This window comes from Thunnus thynnus, chromosome 7, assembly GCF_963924715.1.
Source record: "Thunnus thynnus chromosome 7, fThuThy2.1, whole genome shotgun sequence".
Taxonomy (NCBI): Eukaryota; Metazoa; Chordata; class Actinopteri; order Scombriformes; family Scombridae; genus Thunnus; species Thunnus thynnus.
In genome coordinates this window covers 15,130,776-15,153,818 of record NC_089523.1, presented here as the reverse complement: position 1 = coordinate 15,153,818, position 23,043 = coordinate 15,130,776, and the positions used below count along the sequence as shown (strand labels likewise).

Here is a 23,043-nt window from a genome sequence, read left to right as displayed (position 1 = left end):
ACTATTTATACACAGTCGGTAGTTTCTTCACAGCTCTGATCAAAGTAAAAATTAAAGTAAAACTGTAAAATTTACCACGAATTACTTTTCTAGTCATGGTTCATTCAGCCCGTTATAGGTTGTATTGTTTCACCCCCTTGTGGTTTAGTTTTAACCTCTTTTGCAACTTTCTTTATGGCATTGAGAGAAAACAGCTGATCACCACAGATGCACAGTGACTGGAAATAAAATCCGAGATCTGAAGTTGAGATTTGAATGGTGTTCCCTTTTCCTACACACACGACCAGATACACAGTAATGAATTTGAAATGCTTTTATTTCCCTCATTTAAAAAACAAAACAAAAACACAACACTCAAAAAAAAAAATGCAAATCTCACAACACAATCAGTAACATCCCTTTCTTACTTGATTAAAATGCTCCATGGAGACATACAAATTTCCCCAAAGAGAAGCATGGCAGTCATGGTGTTAACTTGTTGCAAGGACAGAAGATATTACAATTCTTCACTGTACTTCCCTGAGACAAAGAATCAAGATCCTGCACCTGACAAGCAAACACAAAAACTCCTCAGTCTCCAATTCCCTTTAAATGAGATTTTACTACCTGTTACAATTTGTCACAGCACAGTACATACCAAACCGTTTGATTCAAAGTTTATGTTGGCAGTTACAGCTTGAATTTAATTGTTCATAGTCAACTAATCAGTGCATGTAAAAATCAGGACCGATGAAAGAAAATTAAAGCAACAGGGTGAGCTGACATTGTGAAATTCAGCTACACAGATGTGATACAAGAAAAAACATGGCATTAAAAGTGCACAATGACTGCTTCCCTCTAAAATCAAGTTTTAGGAGCTGTAAAATGTCAATACTTTTAGAAATTGACTGTAAAATTGGAGGTTTCATGTCCCTTTTTGAACTTAAAAAAATGTAGGACTATATTTGCCTACATGTACAACTGGATGTTTATAAAAAAATTTCACTGCTACTGTAAAATGTTTAGCTGTGTCCTGCCCCTTGTTAACATTATTCCTGATTCCCTTTACCAAGCAAGCAGAGCTGCAGTGTGGGTGAGGCTTGAGCTGACAAAAAGCAACTCCTACACGTCAGGTCTCAATCAATTTATCAGTTAAGGCCATCCATTGAAATCATTTGGCTACACTACTGTAAATATTTTAGCATTTGAAAGCTCACTTCATTAGATTTGAATTTCCTAGTTTTGGCCTTAAAGAAATGTGCACAGCTTTTGACTAAAGGAATAACTTGCTCACTTATGGTTTTGGTGCATTTCCCTTTTAAGTACATTTCATAGTCATATGGAAATCTGAAATCCATAACTTTTGGAAGGAGATGTCACTACTAACTTCACTTGTTGGATTGGGGAGGAAGAAGTCTCACGATACACGACGATTGGAGATCTCCACCTACTTAAGTCGGGGGATTTCTAAATGCATGCTAGTTGCTTGAACAGTGGTGAGAACAGCCGCTAACAAACCTACAGCCCTTACATTTTTTCAAGGACACATCTTACCAGAAATGATGCTGTCCCCCCTTCCTCCGTAATGCACTGCATGTCACTGCCCCTATATGAGGAGCCGCCCTAAAGACTTTGGATTAGTTCTGCAACACAGGTTTGTTTTTTTGTTTTTTTTTAAACACTCTAATTTTTTCCACCCAATTCCAACAATTAAACCTGGGAGATCGTCTTCAATCTCTACGAGCAAAGCATTTAGAAACTGACCTGTGAGTCTACGGAAGAAGTAGACACCCATGTGCTACTTCTGTGACATATGGGATCAAAAAAACTTATAGATTTCAGCTTTAAATTTCATTTCAAAGCTCTCAAGCACACATTGAAAACAGCTAATCTGCATTGCACTCATGCAGACTCGTCCAGCACATCTCTCCCTCCCTCCCATTCTGAGTTTACAGCTTCTACAGTTTGGGGATGGGTTTGGCTGCGACTGCGATGCTCTCAATGGCACACTCGTCACTTCCCCGGCGGATTCGGAAGTAGCCATCCTCGCCCCAGCTGGTACCCCAGCTGTTCTTGACGATCCAGTACTTCTGTCCGGTCATGTGGCAGCGGCCATACCCCACCAGCAGCACAGCATGGTTGGTCAGCTCAAAGGGATTGAAGGTGTCACCCAGGCCTGTGTGGTGGTAGATACCCTCCTTATAGTGCATGAAGTCAGGATACACCTGCGGAAAGATCGGAACAACTTACTTTGGATTCTTCAGTTTGTGTTCTGTATAAAATAGTAGCACACAAGAATATTTCAATGTTATCTTTTCTTTGGTGAAAGAAAAGATAATGTAGTGAAAATTTTCCAAGTAGGTCTTTCATAACCTAAATATATTTATATATTATATAAATCCTTACTAGTAGCAGTAGAGATCTCTCCTCAAATCTCAATTAACTACTGTGTGCAGGAGATTTAACTTAAACCTCAGATAAATCTACCTCTGGCGGAAGTTTTGCAAAACACAGCAGCAGGATTTGGGCTACAATTAAAATGGTGTTTCTGAGCAAACAGCAACCAGGTTTAAAAAGATCACATGGCTTCGACAGAGCAGCAGCCCCAGTTGTTTAGTTAACACATACTGTATGTACAGGAATAGCAATTGCAGTTAGGAAACACTGAACAGCTGTTACCTCAAAGGCCACTGCCATGGGTCCATTCTTGACCAGCTCCAACATCATGGCAGTCTCACTGCAGCCACCATAAAATCCACCTACGTAGTTGTATTCTGCAGTGTAAATGCGGCCGCAGTTTCGAGGAACGCCACATGGAGAGTTCTTTGCAATATACGGAAAGCATGGCTCATCCACAACACCGAAATCCTGGATGTACTTCCCAATCAGGTACGGGAACCCACCATCGCAACCTTTAAGAAGAGGAGAGAAGCTGGGCATTAAATCTGGTTTGATCAATAGTTCAATAGATCAATAATAGAATATTTGGAGGTTGTTTTGATTTTTCTTAAAAAGGGTGAAATTTAATTTCTGGTCCAAGATAGAAAATGTAGGAGGCATTTTGCAGAATTAGTCAAATGAAGTGATCAGGTCAGTTATGAAATGCTTGACTTACTACATGCAGTTAGGAGACACTTTCCAAAAAACACTTAAGTGCTACTTGTTCTGATTCAGGGGGGTGGCCAAGAGTTTTCTACGTGCAGCAGTAAAGTGCATTTCTATGATTATTATGTCTGGCAATATTCTTTTGAACTGCTGCCCGTTTCTCATTCTGTATTAACCACTATACCATAAAAGGTTATTTAGCGTTGAGTTTCCATGTCAACCTCCAGGAAGAGTTTACTGCAGGCAAAAAACAAACAAATGAAAAAAAAAAAAAGAAGTGTGTTACCTTGAGAATATTCAGAACAGGAGACCACCTGTTGCGGGCTGAGAATAGGAGTCTCACTGTTGTTGGTTTGGATTCGGATGCGAGCCTCTAGCATTCCCATGGAGGCAAAGGAGTAGCAGCTACCACATGATGCTGAAAGAGAATGCAGATTTTTTTTAAAAAATTAAATAAACAGTTGTGCCAATCATGTTCACATTAATTTATACACTGAGTCACTAGCTTTTAGGTACAGCTGTACAATCTAATGCATCACTATAGCCTACAAATAAATCATATTCATGTTTTGTGAAGTTCAAAATGTTCTGTTTTTGCTGAGTTTGTCAAAAAGGCGTTGATTCAACTCTCGACATTTTGACAGCGTCTGTTGGTTGATCCACCACTCAACAGCTATTAGATAAACTGCTGTGAACTTTTGTACAGACACTCATGGTCCTCAGGGAATGAATGTTAATGATATCCCGGCTTTTCATCTAGCGCCACCATGAGGTCAACATTTTTGGCTTTTCGTGAATTCTCTCAACTACTACTGAATGAATTTCCACTGCATGGCATTATATTAAGAAGGTGCTTCTTACATTTTGTCCTCAAGTATGTGAATAGGAGTAGACAAAACATTATAAATACCTCTCAATATACTGCAATGCAGAAAAATCACTAATAAGCACAAAAAATACCAGTTTTAAACACCTGATGCAATGGCAAAAAAAAATTCATTATAAGCTTTAATGAAACTGTGCCTGCACAACCTGATGCAATCCAATACAACAGCCCTGAAATAAATCCTAATAAATTGGTACCTCAGTGTACTTTAGTGGTACAGCTGTTCAAGGGCACATTATAGAAGTGAGTACTGAGGTTTCTGTAATGTTCCTCTGCTCCAGTATGCTTATCTGCGTTAGTTGTAATGCATGATAATGGAGCAAGGTGGAGGGACAGACACTGATTAAATTTACTTGTTACCATCCATAGTGTGAGACACTATGGGAGTTCTTAATAAAATGCTCTGCAGAAACAAATTAGGTCAGAGAACAGACGCTGCAGGGATTTGCAGGCTGGTTAAATTGTAGTAATGATTCAAGTCTGGGTGACACTGAGACCAGTTTTCATTTGAACTGAAGATCTTAAGTCCCTTAAGATAAATAAGGTGCAACAACCAGTCAATTAAATTGAATATTTATGTTAGCGTGAAACTTGCCGTCCTAATGTTCGGTTTTATCATATGGATATCAGTTTGTGATGACACAAGTTTGTCATCTTAGACCCAGAGGACACAACAGCAACAGCCAGACCAATTTATTCTTAATTTTTTTGAACTGACATGTTAAAAAAAAAAAAAAAAAAAAAAAAAAATCCACCTGGACTTGCAGGGTTGAAACATAATAAGCTCCACAGTACTACACAGTGGCTTAGAGGGCTTGAATTGAAACACTCCAGCCCTCTCCAGATCCTTAAACCTAGCCCTGCAGAGGCCCTCTCAGACACTTAAACTACTCAGCACGCATAATCTCTCCTCTCACACACTATGCTGTGCAGAAACACAGGAGGAGAGCACAAAGCAGACCCAGGCCTGCCAAGAGGAAAGCAAAGAAGCTGGCGAGCTGCTGTTCAGTGTCTGCCCTTTCTGACAGATGTGCAAGTAAAGCAGTGAGGTGTCGCTTTGTCTGCCTCTGATCCTACAAGACTTCATTTTTAACGTTTGCATCTTTGTGTTTCCATTTAAAATATCATGTGTGAACATATGTGGTTGATGTGGTAAGATATTTTGAACTAAATTACCACATTTTGATCATCAACAACAGAAATAAACTGTTTTCTGGTGTCTGCAGGACATTAATTGAATGTCACCTTGGTTTCGCACTGGGCTGACGAAGTTAACACCATCAATGTTTCTCCAATCCCAGCGCTCCGGTAGAGCTGCTGCCATCTTGGCTACATCAGCTTTCACAGGCATCGGGCGAACGCGCCTGAAATAAGGATCACATTTGAATCAAAAGTGCATTTAATTTCAGATATCATCATCAGACATTATAAGACCACAAGCAACAAAACCATTATGGGAATTATATGTGTGTAGATTACAGTTAAGTAAAATTCATCTGAACAGTAGTATTTTAAAAAAGGTTTGAAAAAATGAGATCAGTTCAAGCAGATGTTAAAGAGATAGTTTGGATTTTTTGAAGTGGGGTTGTATGAGGTATTCATTCATAGTCAGTGTATTACCTGCAGTAGATTTGGGTCAGCACGTTCCAAGTTTGGAGAAGCAGGCAGGAGTACCTGCACAGAAGCTAAGCACTGTACTGCTGTGGACGGGGCCAGCAGCAAAACGGATTTTAGCCAACTAAAAAAAAGCTTTAAGTATACGATACATTTAGAATATTTTCACCGCTATACCTGGCCGTCAGACAGCCCTTTCCTTTGGCACTCAACCGTAGAACTTCTGTATTCCTATGCATGCTGAGCATTGTATTATGCTGCAGATCTTGGGTCAGAAAGTGGTGTTGTGGCATAATACAGTGTGCGGCATGCATAGGAATACAAAGTTCTACATTTGAGAAAATGTAGTACAAAAAGAAAGGGCTGTCTGACAGCAAGGTGACAGCAAAAGCTGACATTCTGAACTCTTGTCTCATACTCATCTTTTGATTTTAAACCCAAATGTCTTCAGTGAACAACAACAAAAAAGGGAATTTGCCTTGCTGTTCCAATACTTTTGGAGGGGACTGTACATCATACAACCCCACTTCAAAAAATCTGAACTATCCCTTTAATATGTGCATAATAAACTGATGCAAAAGATAGCCACCTGAATTTGGAGCCTGTCACACACAATACAAGGGAGCAAATGACACTTTATGTTGAAAAACGATTGGAAACCCATCTAGTAAAGAGGATTTGATGAAGTCCTGGTACCACTATTTATAAAACTCTCATACACCTCCCAACCTACTGAATTTTAGGCAGAATGGCAGCTGTCAGGGAAGAAAAAAAAAAACCTTCATCCAAGAGCACAAATGATTAATTTGTGTACACAAATTGTTTTTGTTATCTCCATGACAGCTGCCAAGCCCCAAAGGACAGTTTGGGAAATACAAGCAAATACTCACATGGGAATACGAGAGGCAGGCCCTCCTGCTCTGTAGTGCAGCTCTTGCAGAGTGTACATCTCATGCTCTGGGTAGGGCACAGCCTTCCAGGAGCTCTGGACTGAGTTGATGGATTCAATCATGTCCAGGTTGTGTTTGTATGGCCTCTGGAGCAGCCTGGGGAGATAATGCATAATAAATGTCAGGCGATTTTAATAAAAAAAGGGACCGACTCCCCCAACAAAGACAAAAAGAAACTGCAAGAAATTATCTGTTGGGCTGAATCATGATATAATGCTTATGTTCGCTGGTTATCATGTTCAGCTGTGACTAAATGGACGCACCTAACAATATAAAGCAATCCAATAACAAATATCTTTGTGAAGCTTGTACAGTACATTTTTTGCCAACTCTCAATTCAACTTTCAAAAATTGAGGCTCTATTTTGTGCCATTTCACTGGACTGCATTATACTATCAGTTCATTTAAATATTGATATACATTCTCCTAAATATGTATAATATGCTCCTAATATATAGTGTTAGTTGTTTTAGTCCTTTAATGAAGACTATACAGTCTCTCGGTATGGTAGTACAACTGCCAGCAGAGAACTTCACAATACATGTAATTTTCAGCCAAAGTTAGACAAAGCACCCCTACAGTGACCACATAATACACTGCAGAAGCATGTGGAGAAAATATCCCACTCCAACAAAAGTGTAAATGAGGACAATGCGTCTGAAGAGTAACATTTCTCTAATTTTCTTGTATGTGAGGAAACTACAGCACAGCACAGTTTGAAGTGTGACTGGGTTGAGATGTTTTGCATATTCCTGAGTTAGTGACTTTCACACTAATAACTTCACACTAACCAAGAGAAATAACATATTAAATCATGCAGAAGTTGTGTGGAAGAGGTCTCACTTTCCAGTAGGATAATGAGCCTAAAAATGGACTGACAATCTGTCAGCCCTCTGATCATCTTTATCAATATTAGATAACACAAAACAAAAAAAAAAAAAAAAACAGCATTACATTAGGACATTCTTGCATACTCTCAAAGAGTAGATAATGTGGATGCTTCTCGTTATACATCTACTAAAAACCTGTAGCATCTAACACTTATTTAAAAATGAGACCACAGACTCCAGGAAATAGATTTTTATTGCTAGAAACCGAGTTCAAGAAGTTGACTAAATTTCTCAATCAAGCATTTTTCTATCGCCTGTGGACGGATTGTGCTTTTATGTCAGATTTCTCTGATGTGAATTCAGTTTCCAGGCCCATTTTCCAAGGGTGAGAGTGAGTAACTCAGTTCACATCAAAGGAAGAGAGGAGGAGGGGAGAAAAAAAGTGTAGATTAAAGTAGAGATGTAAAAACTGCACAGTTCACAGAAAGCTCAAACAACAACACCGCCTGCATGAGACTCTGTGTACAAATAGACTCCCTCAGTTCATGGATGTCGTGCTTGTTAGTTCACGTTTCACCACTTTGCACTTTAGGGGTGTGTACCAAACTACCATAATGACACAAACAACCATACAGTATTGTTTTTGGCCTTTTAAGAAATAAAAAAAGGTTACCTTAACATACAAATACCATTTATATCGTGTACTCTAGCTATTTACCCGCTGCTGAGGACTGGTTTGTAGTCAGTTCGGGGGGGCACTGGCTTCACTCTCTTCCCAACAAAACAGGCCCAGTTGTGTCCCAGGACATCATGGACCCACCCTGGCATGGTCTGGTCACAATAGCTGGTTACCTTCTGGCCATCGTCAGTGTACTGAAAGTGCAGGGAGACAGACAGATGACATACAACCATGCAGCAACCTCTGCAAGTCAATCCCCATAGACCCCCATGTTAAAAAGCTCAACTTTACTGCAGAAATAAACATGTTTACAGCCTGGTACAAAAAACAGTTTTGGTCTCTATAGCTAATTTCCCCTTTCATGACAACTGTACAGGAGGTGGTTTTTTAAAAAAAAATTTTTATTACTCACCCGTTCAAATTTTGTTAAGCTGTAAAGTTATGCATAATTAAGGACACGGTCCCTTTGAGTGACAGGTCTCTTAGCCAATAGGTAGCTTGTTTCAGCAACAGGCTTCATTCAGCCTGCCTCAGCTCCACCTTTTTACAGTCTATGCATACAACTCATGTCATGTCATATTATGCAAATACAAAGATTTAAGAAGCAACTGAATTAACCTCAGATTTTTCTTTTTTTTTACCTTTCAAAAAAAAGTAAGTAAGTAAGTAAAAAAAGTTTTCAGCACACCATTTGAACAATTATAGTTTTTGAGTTTGAGAGGAGTTAACAAGAAAAGTCACATTTTCCTCATATCACCACAAGCTGAATCAATTCCAGACATTGGGGAAGTTGCAGGAATCATGACATTGGTTAGAAGACAGATATGATTATGACACTTCCTCTTACTAAGTGTCATGTGAGTTGTGAGAAATAAACACATGATTGGAAAAAAAAAATGCTGAGTAACCTTGCATCACGCTGCTTTTACAAAGTGCAGGGTTTAAGCAAAGTGTAAAGAGCAAATGCATGTTTTCCAGATACAATCTTATCAGATGAATATACAGGAAATTGATTATGAAACTTAAATTTTATCGGCAGACAGTGTTTAAAAATTTAACCTGGACAACCGCTAACCCACAGTGCAACTTCCTTTACATGTTATTTCCAACTAACACCAAATGACTCATGGACAAGTTGAACTTTAACTAGATCAGTTACGTGTTAAACTGTACAAGCTGAAGCACAATGAACAGTGCAAAACACAATTAATAGGTTGTATTATACAAATGGGATATTAACTAGCTTGCAGCAGGCATTTTCAGTTGTAAAAAAATACAATATGAATGTTTCCAGGCATCTTTTACCTTGAAGAAGGCGAACCATTTGTACCCATTGATGACCACTTCAAAGCCCTGGTTGTAGATGAGGGTGAAGAAGCCGATGTTCCCCAGCTCGTCTGTGGCTACAGACAGTTTCTCCAGGGTCACGGTCACCGTGCTCTCGCCTGTGGCTGAGGAGGACCAACACCATATGCAACATAAAATGTACAGTATTACTGCACGCAAGGACTCGAATATGGACAACTTTCAGATTCTTCTAATGGCCAGTATGAACAGGAGGAAGGATTACAGCAAGAAAAACCTATTTCATTGTGGGCACCTGACTGTTTTTTAAAGACAGACTTGAAAAACTGTGAACCTGTCGTTTAAGATAGAGTTCCTATCATTTTCATTGATTGTGATTAATATAACATATATATTATACAGACTACACAAACTGATCAGTGAACAACCTGCTGTAGTTGTTGTCTGGACTGAAAACCTTCACACACAGGCCCTACATGTCACATGACTTTCCATTGCAACACTTATTTAAGTAACTTGAGAGCTAAATGGTGTGAACAGGGGTCTTTACCTTCGGCGGAGCAGTTGACGGTCTTGTCGTGTCCACCTTTGGACACCTGAAACACCCAGGTCCCCTGCAGGTCCTCATAAGTGCAGTTGGCCGGTGTGTCAGCCCAGGATCCCTCAACCCATATCAGCAACACACACGCCAGCACGCCGCTCAGCCTCATCTTGATTCACAGCTAGCTTATCTGCCTACACACAAACACCTTGAGAACTACGCAGTCAGTGTTTATATCTGCGTCTTCACAAAGATGCCTAAAAGTTTGTCCCAGCTTGTGCACTTTAACTTCTCCGTTACCCCTCTGCCCGCTATTTATACAAACTGAAACTTTTTACAAAGAGTGCAACTTCAACGGTCAAGATGAGTCTCCGAAGCCCGAAACTAGCAGTTAGCTAACAGTTTCGCCAGTCAAACCAAACATACGCAACATTGTTTTTTAGATATTGGTACGAATGAGAGAGTATTCCCAAAACATAAGCTCATGTTTTGATCGTTTAATGACATATATGCAAGCTGTCAGCGGTTATATGAGTATATTATCGAGTATGTCGACGGAGATTGAAACGAACACGGAAACAAACGTCAACGAATATCTCAATCTCGACGATCCTTTGTCCGCTTTTTGGTTTCGTTTTCCTCTGGTCATATGACCAGTCAGCTCAGCGCATGCGCAAAAGACACGAGAGGAGACACGAGATGACATTCTGTAATTTAACATTATTATTCCAAAAATGTATAAATATAAAATACATTTGTGAAAAAAACCCGCAATGACACAATGAGCTAAATATTTTAAAATATATGCAAATAATGAACAAATTAAGAGAGAAATCATGTAAAATACAGATGTTTATTTATTTATGTAACTTTATTTATTTATTTATTGTTATACTGATGTGCTTTTTTTTTAAATATCTAGGCCTATGCTCAAGCGTAAATTCTGTATTTTTAGAAGTTTTGCATGTACATACAGTACAAGTATTTCGCAACAGACATTTTGTGATATTATAGCAGGAGGGGTAATCAATAAGATGAATTGCTGTGATCCATTAAGTGGTGTCAGTTCCAGGGCTCGGCTTTGGTACTGCACATGCTAGCTCACTGACATGGCTTGTTAGGACAGTTAAATGAAAAAGAGCCATCCTTACTGTTATTATAGGCTACACTTGTGCTTTTGCTGCTCTTGTAAGTCAAAAAGTCTAACAAGAAAAAGGCAGATTGATTACATTTTACAGTGTCACTCCTAGATACCATGGATGCAGCAACTTTAGGTACTGATTTATTACGTCCATTACAACAAGCAATGCAATCAAACAGACTGTAAACAAATCCACCTTTCAACTATATCATCTGAACAACTCATTCAATTCTGACATTGAATCTTCAGGTGTTCAGTGTCAGTCCAGTGCATAGAGGGAAAATCAGCTTCTTATGCTCTTGAGAATGTATTTTAATGGCATTAAGGGGCCACATTTGATGCCGAACCCAAGACATTTATTGTTTTTGTTGACAAAAGTGGTACTACAGTATCTTTAGCCAGAGAAAACACTGCATAGTTCATAAATGCTACGCTTTACAATCACAGAAAATGAGTGGGGGTCGGTGATGATTTGTGTGATGAGCCAGAAAGAATAAAACGACACCACATCAGGAGCTTATGGTAAGCGGAGAAGCAGCAAATTGCCCTTCACACAGTGAAACTTACAGATCATCTGGAGGTTGATCCTGGAGGTGCCTCCTCAACACATTGAGCCCCAAAAGTAACAGTTTTCATTACTTTGTGTTAATATGACACTGCAGTTTTGTTCATCTTTATTTTCTTATGTTGAGTCTGTTGTGTGTATCTTGTTTGTGACTTTGTAATCTTGTTTATATTGTTGTGATATACTGATAATCCCTGTGGGGGACTTCTCTTTTCTCCTCAGAGTCAACCTGCCTGCTTGTGTGTGTGTGTGTCATTGTACCCTGATCGGTCTCTAGTTAAAGGGGTTAAAGAGCTTATTTTAGCCGGCAGGCACTTAAGGGAAGTGCTGGAGGCTTTGATCACCATAGTAACCATGACATAGACTGACTCATCTCCTTGACAGACCATAATAAGCACTCATCTGAAGAAGGGACTGAAGAGGTATTAGTCATGCAGTCTCATTAGTGCCATTACACTATGTTTGTGTGAAAATGTGTGTGTGTGTGTGTGTGTGTGTGTGTGTGGGCACATGTATGTTACTGTGTTTTTGTGGCTGTTAATGTGTGCATGCATATAAGCGTGTGTATGTGTGTGTGTGTGTGTGTGTGTGTATGCAATAAAGAAAAATAGAAGCAAGAGGAGCAGAGAGACAGAGACAGAGGGATGATGTTATGAATGTTAACAGCCTGGACCCACAGAGCTCCCTCTAAGAGTGACTCATTGAAACTCGTGTTTCAATCTTGATATTGTTCTCACTTCCACTGGCAGGAAATTAAAACTCAAGCGACTTTCAGTTCAGCTATATTGGCATCCACAGATGTGTTCCTGGCTTGATTGGTTTCATCACATCACACTTTCTCTTCTTCTTCCCGTCAGTTTTAGATTTCTCTCCTCTGCTCTTAGTCTGTCTTCCCGTCGCTCCATATTTCCAAATTTTGCTGGTTAATTTCTTGTTCCTATCTGCCCAAAATGCAAACACACAATTGGAATCTGCTTCATATAGCCTACACTCTAGCAGACGTGTAATGCTTTATGCATGCGGGTGCTTGCGTGAGACTGCACGTGTGTGTGTGTGTGTGTGTGTGTGTGTGTGTGTGTGTGTGTGTGTGTGTGTGTGTAAGCATAAGCATGCCTCCATCTATGTTTCCCTGCTTTGTATTCCCTGCACAGCTCTTCACTCCTTGTCTCTTCCACATAAAAAGAAAACTCTCCTTCTTGAGACTGCAGTGGCCATTTCAATCTGTTCATCCTTGTATTTTGTAGAGGTTAGCGCCACATTTATGCAAATTAAACTCTGAATGAATTAGTGTAATTAATATAACTGTAACAATAAATGCAATTTATGAAACCATTCGCTCTATAGTTCAGACTGGTTGAGTCATGTTGGAAGCTGTTAAATACCCAATGAACATCTGTGATTAAATTGCATTTAATTTATATATTAACATACTATAAGCCAGTTGAATCCTCCTGTTGCCTTTGTGCCACACACTTTAGCTGTTCAAGGGCAGATTTGTCTGGAACAACTTAATTATTATGACCAAGTTCATAAAGACACTTATTGGTGTGTTAATCATTTTTTAGTTCCACTTGATGAGGTGATTTTAGCAGCTGAGAGGGTGCTCATGTTCTTTGCGTCGTGTCTTTCCATATCTCTTAGCAGAGCTAACATCATCGTCTTTTTCTGCTCGTGCGTGCTCTGTTACCCACATTGATCAAAAAGGATGCAAGAACAGCATGTCATCAAGTTGGAGGTGTGGGTGGAGCCACTCCATCACAGAGTGGAGTTCGCCTCTCCAGCCTTGTGGTGTTAATGTTACATCCTTCACATTTAAATGAAGTCCTCTGAAGCAGCTTCGCGGTCAGTTACCTCAGCCATACGCATACACCTACACACAACAGAGCCGAGAGCTGTGGAGTGAAATGTGTTCACATTCCTCACACATATGTCTGTGCCCACACATACTGGGCCTATGTAGCCTATATACTCACAATGTATATATGTCCACGCACACTCATGCACAGGATGACACTCACTGTTTAACCACATGCTGCCATGGCACCCCTTGCCCACACAGACGTTATATATAGTGCCCATCTGACTGCAATGAACCCACAACATGCCATTTACATGGGAATAAACACTCACCACTGATTAAATGTATGGTGTGGGCATTATTTAGAGACTGTATGAGGATTACTCATTGTATTGACTGGTTTTATTCAGCTTGTCATTACAAGCATTACAGTATTTATGCATCTGCAAATGTGGGAAGTCAAAGGGAAACTCACTGATTTACCAGTAGTACCCAACACACAGCTCAGTTCACAGCAAATTTTGGGATTTAGGGGCACCTATAGGGGTCTATGATGTCATAGACTCACTGAATATCCTCAAACACATTTTAAGACATCAATGATCAAACCTGGTGTGTCTGGATCTTTAGGTTCCTTCAGTTGAGTTTATAAAAAATTGGGTTTTCATTCACTTGAAAAAAGCTGCAATAAGTGGAAGCATTTATGGACAGTTTTTTTTTTATATGTGTAGTTTATGATTTATAGAAGGTTTATGTGTTTGACTACGTGGCAAAAGTTTGATTGTGTTGATCTTTGCAAAGTTAATGGATTATTGTGATTTCAAGTGAGATTATTGTTTGGCTGATATACAGGGGAGTAAGAAAACCAGGCTGAACCTTTTTAAATGAATTGACCATACATACCGAAGCTGAGCAACTTGTCTCCATACCCTCCATTTAGTTAAGTAACACCACTTGAACTCATTGCTGTCTTTCAGGTGAACCAGTTTCTTTGAGGTTTAAAGAGACAATTTGGTGTCTGCTAAATCAGTGGTTTGTTTTTGTAATGTTTCAACATCTTTCCTTTAACAAGGAAAATGCTTTCAACAGATCACTTGATCTTCCAGTTTGATTTATTGTCCTTCATTGATTTCTTCTCCGGTTTCCACTTCAGTATCAATAAGTATTGATTAGTCACTGAAAAACAAGTTTAACAATACACAACCTCATTATTTTACCTGAGTCTGTTTTTTTCCATCAGTGACACATCAACATGTGACGTGTAAAAATGCTGCATCTTTACTGAGAAGAGTTCAGTTTAATTATTATGATATTCGGATATGTTGCCTCCATTCAAATGGTTTTTTAAAACCTGAAATGAGGCAACTATCACTGAGCATTAAATCAATATACAGTGCCTCTAGAGACAAACACACACACATGGGCATCCCACAGGAGACAAACGAATTATATTGATGCAGTCATGATACCAGAATAAACCCCTCAGTGACTGAGCAGAGCTGGTGTGTGTGTTTGTGTTTGTGAACATATTGCATGTATGTGTATCCACTGAAATAACAAAGCAATTTCTACTAGATTGTCTTTTATTTATTTTTTCTCCTTTTTTTCATATTCCTGCCATTTGCTTATAGCCTTTTTTTTATCCTTTCCATTTATTTGAACATTGGGCCATTTGCAACAATCTGCAGATTCCATTTTGGAGAGAGCACTGCTGAACTGAGAGGTGAGGAGACAGAAAAGGATTTTGGAAAAGAGTGACAGAGGCCAAATACAGAAAGGGTGAAATGGGGTGACCAGGAGGAGATGAATGAAAGATGGCAGAGTAATTTCACTGACCTGTACATCTTCAGTTAAATGAATCAAATGTTTTTTGGGGCTGACTCATAGCAGAGTCGTGTCACTCTGTCATATACCGACGGCCGTGTCACTGTGAGTGAAGGAGATGGTGGAGGAGGAGGAGGAGGAAGCAAATATCACAAGAGCTGTCAAGGTGCTGTCTAGCAGTTTCCCCTGAATGGGTTCAACATGTTGGCCAGAGACTCACAGAATGTGGAGCTGATTTATCGTAGGTGCTAAAACTGGAGCTCTTCCAACTATTGGATGCGATAAAAAGGACTGAAGGATAATGACTGGAAACATGTTTTTCTTCAGATGTGGGCCCCTATTTATCAAAAAAAGGAAGACAACAAGTAGGTCAATCATAGTTTTTTTTAATAATGATTCAAATAATGATTCAAAGGTACTTTGTAGTACACTTACACAATGATTTATCAATGGCAAACAAATCAAAAGCAAAACCCTTTTTTGCCTGTTTTTTCCACACACCTTATCCCATCTCCTGTCTGCCTCCACAGCACTGCTGCACGGTGGTCACACTGACTGGAGGTTCCCAGAGTTGTCCAGTTACATCCCACTAAGAAAAATATGAAGAGAGCCACGTCATCATGAAGAGGTGTAAGTTAGACTTAATGAATGCCCTGTGACTTTTTTCTTTTTTTTTCCCATTTTGGCGACTGTAGCTCCTGCTTGGTGCTCAGTTGGAGGGCGTCAAACTGTGGTGACTTTTATAAAAATCCACCTGTTAATACCAAAGTGCTGTAGTAGCACAGTGTTTCTGCAGAGAGGGGGGAAGAGCTCAACAAAAGCTAAATGTGTTTCCTAACCAAACACAGTTACCCCCTGGTATGTGGATATGTAGCTCACCAAGCTCGAGCTGACTCGTCTAACTGTGTTGAGTTTTTACACTGACTCTTGAGGCTCTTGGTTCTTCTCAGATCCCATTAATGCATCTGTACTTCCCTCCTGGCACCTCATCTTTGCTCCTTAGCTCTTACCACTTATGACACACAAGAGAAACGTCTGGATGAGATGCAACAACATAAAAATCAGAGCAACATGTATTTGCCAAATGGGAAGCGCAGTACAACAAGATATGAAATATTCAGCTTGTTCTGTTTACCAGCTGATGCGTTTTAATTGAATTGTGAAACATGCATGATCCAACTGTTTACAGTATGAACATATTAAAGATGGGTGTACCCACAATAGTGCCAGATTAGATAGTTTCCAGGTTATTCATAGTGGATGAAAAGTACTGGATTTACTTTAATACTGTCATTTATTTCCCCCACAAAAAGTCAGATAAAATACATCCATGTAACATGCATGTGCTCCAGGCACTTCTAAATAGCTCCTATCTCCTGATTTCTTGTGTCCCCTGATAAACAAAAACACTGAAAAGTTATATTTGAAGTAGAGAGAGCCTCATGTTACCACCGTCCACTCTCCTTTCACGTCACTGTTGCCGGTGACCACAGCTAAGTGCCTTCATGGGCATCCCCATGAGCCAATTTGGATTTAGGAGATAAAGATTTATTAACTGGGAGTTGAGAAGAACTCTGTATGGCCAAAAAATGCTCTCAAGTTTTGTTGTTGCTTTCAAAAAGCCTGTGGAACAAGACCCCAGAGTCAGTGACACAATTTGTTTGGATCCCAGCACGATCTAAAGACGACTTGTTTAGATATCAAACTTGTCTGGGAGTCTACTATCTTATCTGAGTTTGTAATGTTTGAGGACAGTCTAAGACTGTTAGTGGGCACTAAAAAAAGACTACAGAACTGAAAATCTGCTTGAAGTAGACATCCACAACCCCCCAACTCACCCCGTCATCAAACCCCCACCACAAAGCCACTTAGAAACATACTGTATTTTCCAAACAGCTAGAACCATATATTCTCACATTTCACACTTTACAAAGCCGAGTGAAAATATTAAATAGATAATCAAATATCCAAATATAAAACCATCTTCCATTATCACACCAATATATAGGATCAAATTACATTCTACAGTTCTGAACATCAGAAAAAAAAAGCAAAACAACAAAATTTAAAAAAAAAAAAGTCATGTTCATTGAAATTAATTCACTAACTATCAAATGTCCATAAGGGTAGATAGACACTACAAGATTTCCTTTAGAAAATGATGGATTTAAGCCATTTTTATTACATTTACAAGAAGTGGGCGCTAATAAACAGCTTATTAAAAAAATAAATATATAACTTGAATTTTTCCACCAGGAAACTCATGTCAATCTCACTCCAATCTAATCACATTTCTGTAGTGTTTATCCACCCCTGATAAGAAATGCTGCAGCACTTGAAATAAAAAAAAAACAGATGAGAGAAAGTTGGCACAGAGTGGAGAAGCTTATGTTAACAACGCCATGATAAAACACCGCTGGGGTCTGGGGATATGCTGCATTTTAAGCCTAAATTTGTTGTTGTTTTTTTAAACAAATAACCAGTTTATCATAAATATTCATTTCAGTAATAATCATTTTCTGCCCGGAGTGAAAAAATACTTCCAAATGAATACAGAAAATAAATTACATTCTACAGGCTCATGTAGTGAATTCAGCTCATTTCTCTTCCCTTTAAGTTTATGGTAACTCATCATCTTTGTCTTTTTTTTATAACAATGAAGTCCAATGAGCTTGGCTGAATTAAGGTTCTGATAAATCTGGGTTGTAAAGAGACTGGAACGTAACACAGTGCCTTCGTTTGTACGCAGATGAGCTGCCTTTGTTCAGAATATGTGAAATTTGTTTTTCTACTCGGATCATCCACGTCAGTGTTGCGGAAAAAACACGAAACATTTGCTTACAAGCTTGTAAAATGTCACTACGACTGAAGTTAAATGTGGTCATCTTAATCTTGATTAGCTTAAGCGAGCAGTAAGAATGTAAACATCACTTCTATAGGCAACATTCATCTCCTTATTGATATCTCTAACGCTCTCCTGTCAAACACTCTACAGAAAATAGAATCTCATCAGAGTTTAAAGCGGGGATAGTAACGGGGATTTCGTTTGTGTCCAAAGCAGTAATTTGAACAACACCATATATGAGGAATATAAAAAGCACACAGCATTAAACCATGTTCTCTACATCCACCTCGGTGTTTCTTTGACACCCATCATGCCCTGCAAAGATACCTCTGTGTCATATGGCGTAATTTCACAGTTCAGTTTGGTTTCATTCTCTTTCAGATAGAAACATGATGGGACGAGTTTGTATAAGTAAAGATATTTCACAAACCATCAATACACAATACTGAAAATTCTGCCTGCTCTGTATGTAAAACAGCAATGCTCTACAGACACACACGGACCTGCTTAATAAGTTAATCCACTTTCTTATAAATCCCGAATAAATAAATACAGAAACTCCTCTCTTACTTCTAATCAATAAAATACAGAATTTGTTATTACACAACTTCATGTCCTCTGCTCTATACTATATAACCTACGCCTAAAATCAATCACTTTACTGGCTGAGTAAACAACCGCGTAATAAAAACACACATGCTCTTGACTCAATTATAAAAAGCAACATTCAAATCAGCAGCTTCAGACAAACTTACAAAAATACTGTTGTTGACGATTTTTAAGACATCTAGTTGTCACCTCCAAGGGCCACAGCTGCAGCAAAAGTGAATTCATCCAACCACCCCAGGTATTTGATATTCAGGTCACTGATACGCAAAGATCTAATAATGCTTGGTACTGTGCAGTTTAGAGCCTTAATGTCTTCAGTTTATCCTGAAAATGCAAACTGTCAGGTTCTGCCTATAGAGTGCATTTTTACGAAATGAGCTTTTCAGTCTCAGTCTGCATTATGAAGTTTATCGGATGATTTGGAAACACTTGGATCAGTCTAGATGTGACATTCTCAGTACCTCTCTAAGTGCAGTTTAAGCTCACGCAACTGTTTGTTAATTACTAATTCCAATAACACTGTTGAAAGGTAAACAATTAGTGGTGTCTTTAGCGTCTGCTAAATCACACTCACAAAGGTGTTCATGACAAGTGGTTCCTGGTGACTATGTGAGAGTCTGTGGCAGTGAGTTGATAGTGTGAATTTGTCCTTGCCTGCACTGACAGATTACATAACCATAATGTCTATAAGATGTTTACACAGTAAGCATAGTTCTGTTTTATCTATCAAATTAAACAAATAATCAGGCAGGGCAGCTGGAGGGGGCTGATCGATCTCACAGCAGAGACCTCTTGGGATAGCCAGGTACATTGATAAAACCGTAAATTACCAGTTTTGAGAGTCTCTATTGATCCCTAAGAGACATTTCGTGTTTTTCACTTGCTTCCCTCTACAGACAGTTCAAAGGTCAGCTGAAGTGCACCACTCTTGGAGATGGTGGTGAGTTCCACAAGAGCAATTCAGCAGGGTGGCTGACACGAATGATAAACGAGGTCCTCCAGACAAAGAATAGTCCCTCTCATTACTATGTCGCCAAACGGCCCAAATTCCCAAATTCCGCCATCCCAAACTGAGGAAATGCTATTACAACCTGAAACCAGGAAGTCTTAAAATGCTGGATTGAGGGACCTGTTGATAGTCAGTGGACTAGTTAAAGCCCTATTTATATTTTGAGTCAAATGGTATAAAATAAATGACCTTGGGTCTGTTTTCCTCCGATCAGCAGATGAGCATGTCTGGATTAAAAGTATTTTTGAGCACATGGATTATCAATCCAATTCTTTAGAGTGCATTTACAAAAATAAGTCATGCAACAGCATTTTGGTTAAACCTCATCAGGAGATCATCTTCCTGGCGAGCAGAAGATTTTACTCATCATCACCGTCATCATGTTTTGGCTACAGAACGAAGGGAGGTATCAATTTAGCTGAAATCACCCCGGATTAATGTGAGTGGTAGGTTTCTGTGATCCCTGACGAAGGGCTAAAATGATTTCTCACAGTTTGTTAACAAAACATCCTGTCTGCAAATCCCACAGTAGTTTCACTTCTTTCATTTCCATACAGGGTTGATGACTTTGCATTTGTTGTGAAAAATACGAGAAAAATCCCCTGACAACTAAAGAGATTGGATTCAAAAGCACGAGGGCCTGAATTCTTATTTTGTGATGACAGATTTGTTTTCATCTCCCTGTGGATCAGTCAGCTTACAAGACAATGCCTGCATTGTTTTTTAACACAAAATTTAAGTAATGCTGTGATTCTCTGATTGATATTTGAACCTTTCCTGCAATTACAAAGTGAGGTTGTTATACTCTTACAACCAATATCCCTCTAATGACTACTTGGTATTATTGGTCATGTGTGGTTTTAATATAGGGTGATGTCACAGAACTGAGCCCTTACAGAGAATAAGATAGCTGAAGATGTGAGCACTGATCCTGTCTTTTTCTGCAGAGGCAGCACACAACTGTCGAGTCCGACCCAGGGGGCTGATAACACACAGCTGAAGTGCTGAAGCAAGCTCGCCTGTTACTCTCTCAGCACATTATAAACACTGTCAGTGACAGCAGCACATAAACCAGCTCCTCCCCAGTAACATCTCCACAATAGCACTGGTTAATTGTTTGACAAGCAGGTCAGGGTCCAGTTTAGCAGTAAATGAGTAGATGTTGAGGTAATGATGGGCTGACAGCAATTTCAGACATGGAACAATTAAATGAACGATTATGAACAACACTACTTATCATTTGTTGTTCTGTTTCTCATTGTCTGCATCATAATTTTTATCCCCATCATAAGCAAAAATGTACGTCAAATTATCTCAGATGTTGATTGTGTATCTATTACCGTTTTTCTCTTTGCTCTGAGATGCACAGACTCACTGTTCTTTAAAGGGGATGCATCATACACATTTCCAGGTCTATATTTACATTCTGGAGCTCTACTGGAATATCCTTGCATGATTTGCATTTTTGCAGTTTTGCAGCCCCTCAGTTCAGCCTCTGTCTGTAACAGGCTCCTTAGATCCTATCTCTTTAAGGCTCCTGATGAGCCCACTCTGTCTGATTGGTCAGCTTCAGCTGCATCTTGGCAGACTTCTGTTGGCTCTGGAGGCTACATGAACAAACGATAGTAGGATTTCACCTCTTTGTCTTGTTCTTTACTCGAAATGAAAACCTAAATACATTTGTACATGTTCAAGGCCGAATCTGATCCAAAATATGTGAGTGAACAACCCCCTGAAAAACCTTAGCAACAACCTTAGCAACAAAGGCTACAAAATAGACGACTGTTTCTGTGGGCATGCACAAACAATCTGATGTCATTACAAGGAAGAAGTAGAGGTAACATTGTCAATGAAGCGTTCAGAGCAGGCTGAAGCCCTGGCTTTTGACTTTCAGAGAGGATTTTTAAATACGTTCACCTCAGACATGTCCCATTTAAAGAAACCAGACCAGGTTTGCATCTTAATTAACCAGTGCACTTCTTGAAAAAAATAACAAAAAAGTACAAGTACAGACAATTAGCGGCACAGACAGCCATCTCCCTATCTATCTCATATTACAGCTATGCCAGCAGATTGAACTCTGACTAAAAGTTTAGATCAGAGACTGAACCAGGGTAATACACAGTGGGAGAAGTGGAAAAAAAGTGGAATTACAGGCCCAAAGTGAGAAGATAACATTGCAGAAATAGGGAATCACAGTCTTTGTTACTTGAAATGACTAAATGTGTTCCTCTCCTTAAATATAGATTAAGAGAAAATACAAAAGAAAATGTCAACTTATCTCCCCGCCATCCTCCTTGTTGAATTGTCCACCAGAGAATACAGAATGATGAAAAACAATCTAAAACATTGTTTATGATTTAAGAAACCCCTCAGATGTGCACCTTGTATACGTATGGAGAATATTGCTTTTACACTGGAAAATGTGGAATATTTATATAGAAAATATCCAAAACAATAGAAACAGTTTTACATTTACATTTTTTTCTTTTTTTTATGAAACCACTTATTTACCCACAAGCTAGTAAGCTAGACCCTCCCTAACCCCTTTGGCACAATAATCATATTAATATTAATTATTATATTGTTGAATTACAAGACATTTGAATAGGAATGGTCACTCACACATTCAGAGTAGTAACACAGTTTCTGTAGTCGTAACACATATTGGTACTGTATGATGTTATAACATAGTTCAAAAACATCTCTTGAAGTACTTTTTTTTTCTTTTTTTCACCATTGTTGATATGTAAATAATTTTACTTTCATCTGAAACAAAACAGAACTGTCTTTGCATGCCCTTATTATTTACAGAATCACTTTGAGTTTGTTCTTGCTGGCTACTATAGAACAGAAAAAACACTTGTGAGGAGAAATCAGACTGTGGACTGCATCTGCATCAGTCAGCTGTCACAGCAGACAAATACATATGCTGCGGAAAATATGAGATGATGATGGACAATAATATACAGGCAACATTTTGAAGCACTGATTTTTGTTTTGATACCAACAGTCCAATTATCTTTTAGTCATCTATACAAATCCCTGTCTTTGTTGCAGATAACATTCCCCATATACTGTAAAATGTCTAAAAAATGTTTGTGTTGTGTATCACAACCTTCTGACTGAGAATTTCTTGTTTTTTTTAATGTTTTCCTCTGTTGAGGGAGCTGACAAAGAGCCAAGGCCCCATTTCTCAAAAGCATCTTAGTGAATGCGTTCATCGGCACATTTTATACCCGGGTACAACTCTATAAATTCTGTTTAAGTGTTGGCACATGTACAGTAAGTACAATATTCCATTTAAAGGCATATATTTTTAACCCACACATTAAAAATCCAAATTTGATATTTTAGGTTTCG

General features: G+C 38.9%; 2 protein-coding genes across 2 annotated transcripts in view; both read right to left on the bottom strand.

Moving 5' to 3' along the window:
* Window positions 1–298: 298 nt before the first annotated feature.
* ctsc (cathepsin C) lies at window positions 299–10,425 on the bottom strand. Its single transcript, XM_067594549.1, has 8 exons — window positions 9,899–10,425; window positions 9,349–9,494; window positions 8,083–8,237; window positions 6,475–6,630; window positions 5,216–5,334; window positions 3,371–3,502; window positions 2,659–2,891; window positions 299–2,204 (listed from the first exon to the last, which is right to left on the bottom strand). The coding sequence occupies exons 1-8, from the start codon at window positions 10,056–10,058 to the stop codon at window positions 1,938–1,940; spliced, it is 1,368 nt and encodes a 455-aa protein (XP_067450650.1). The 5' UTR covers window positions 10,059–10,425; the 3' UTR covers window positions 299–1,937.
* Window positions 10,426–15,592: 5,167 nt separating this feature from the next.
* LOC137185975 (metabotropic glutamate receptor 5-like) overlaps window positions 15,593–23,043 on the bottom strand; it is a 55,462-nt gene continuing 48,011 nt past the window's right edge. The window contains exon 15 of the mRNA XM_067594548.1: window positions 15,593–15,806. The gene's annotated coding sequence lies outside the window, so the exon portion shown is untranslated. The remainder of the gene's footprint in view (window positions 15,807–23,043) is intronic.

What these genes read in the sequence shown, in the direction of transcription:
- ctsc (XM_067594549.1), bottom strand. Translation starts at nt 10,058, where the DNA reads ATGAGGCTGAGCGGCGTGCTGGCGTGTGTGTTGCTGATATGGGTTGAG. An exon ending in AAACCAGTCCTCAGCAGCGG is followed by an intron (nt 6,631 to 8,082) that starts GTAAATAGCTAG and finishes TTATCTCCCCAG; the next exon opens with GCTGCTCCAGAGGCCATACA. An exon ending in CCTGCCTCTCGTATTCCCAT is followed by an intron (nt 5,335 to 6,474) that starts GTGAGTATTTGC and finishes TCCTTATTTCAG; the next exon opens with GCGCGTTCGCCCGATGCCTG.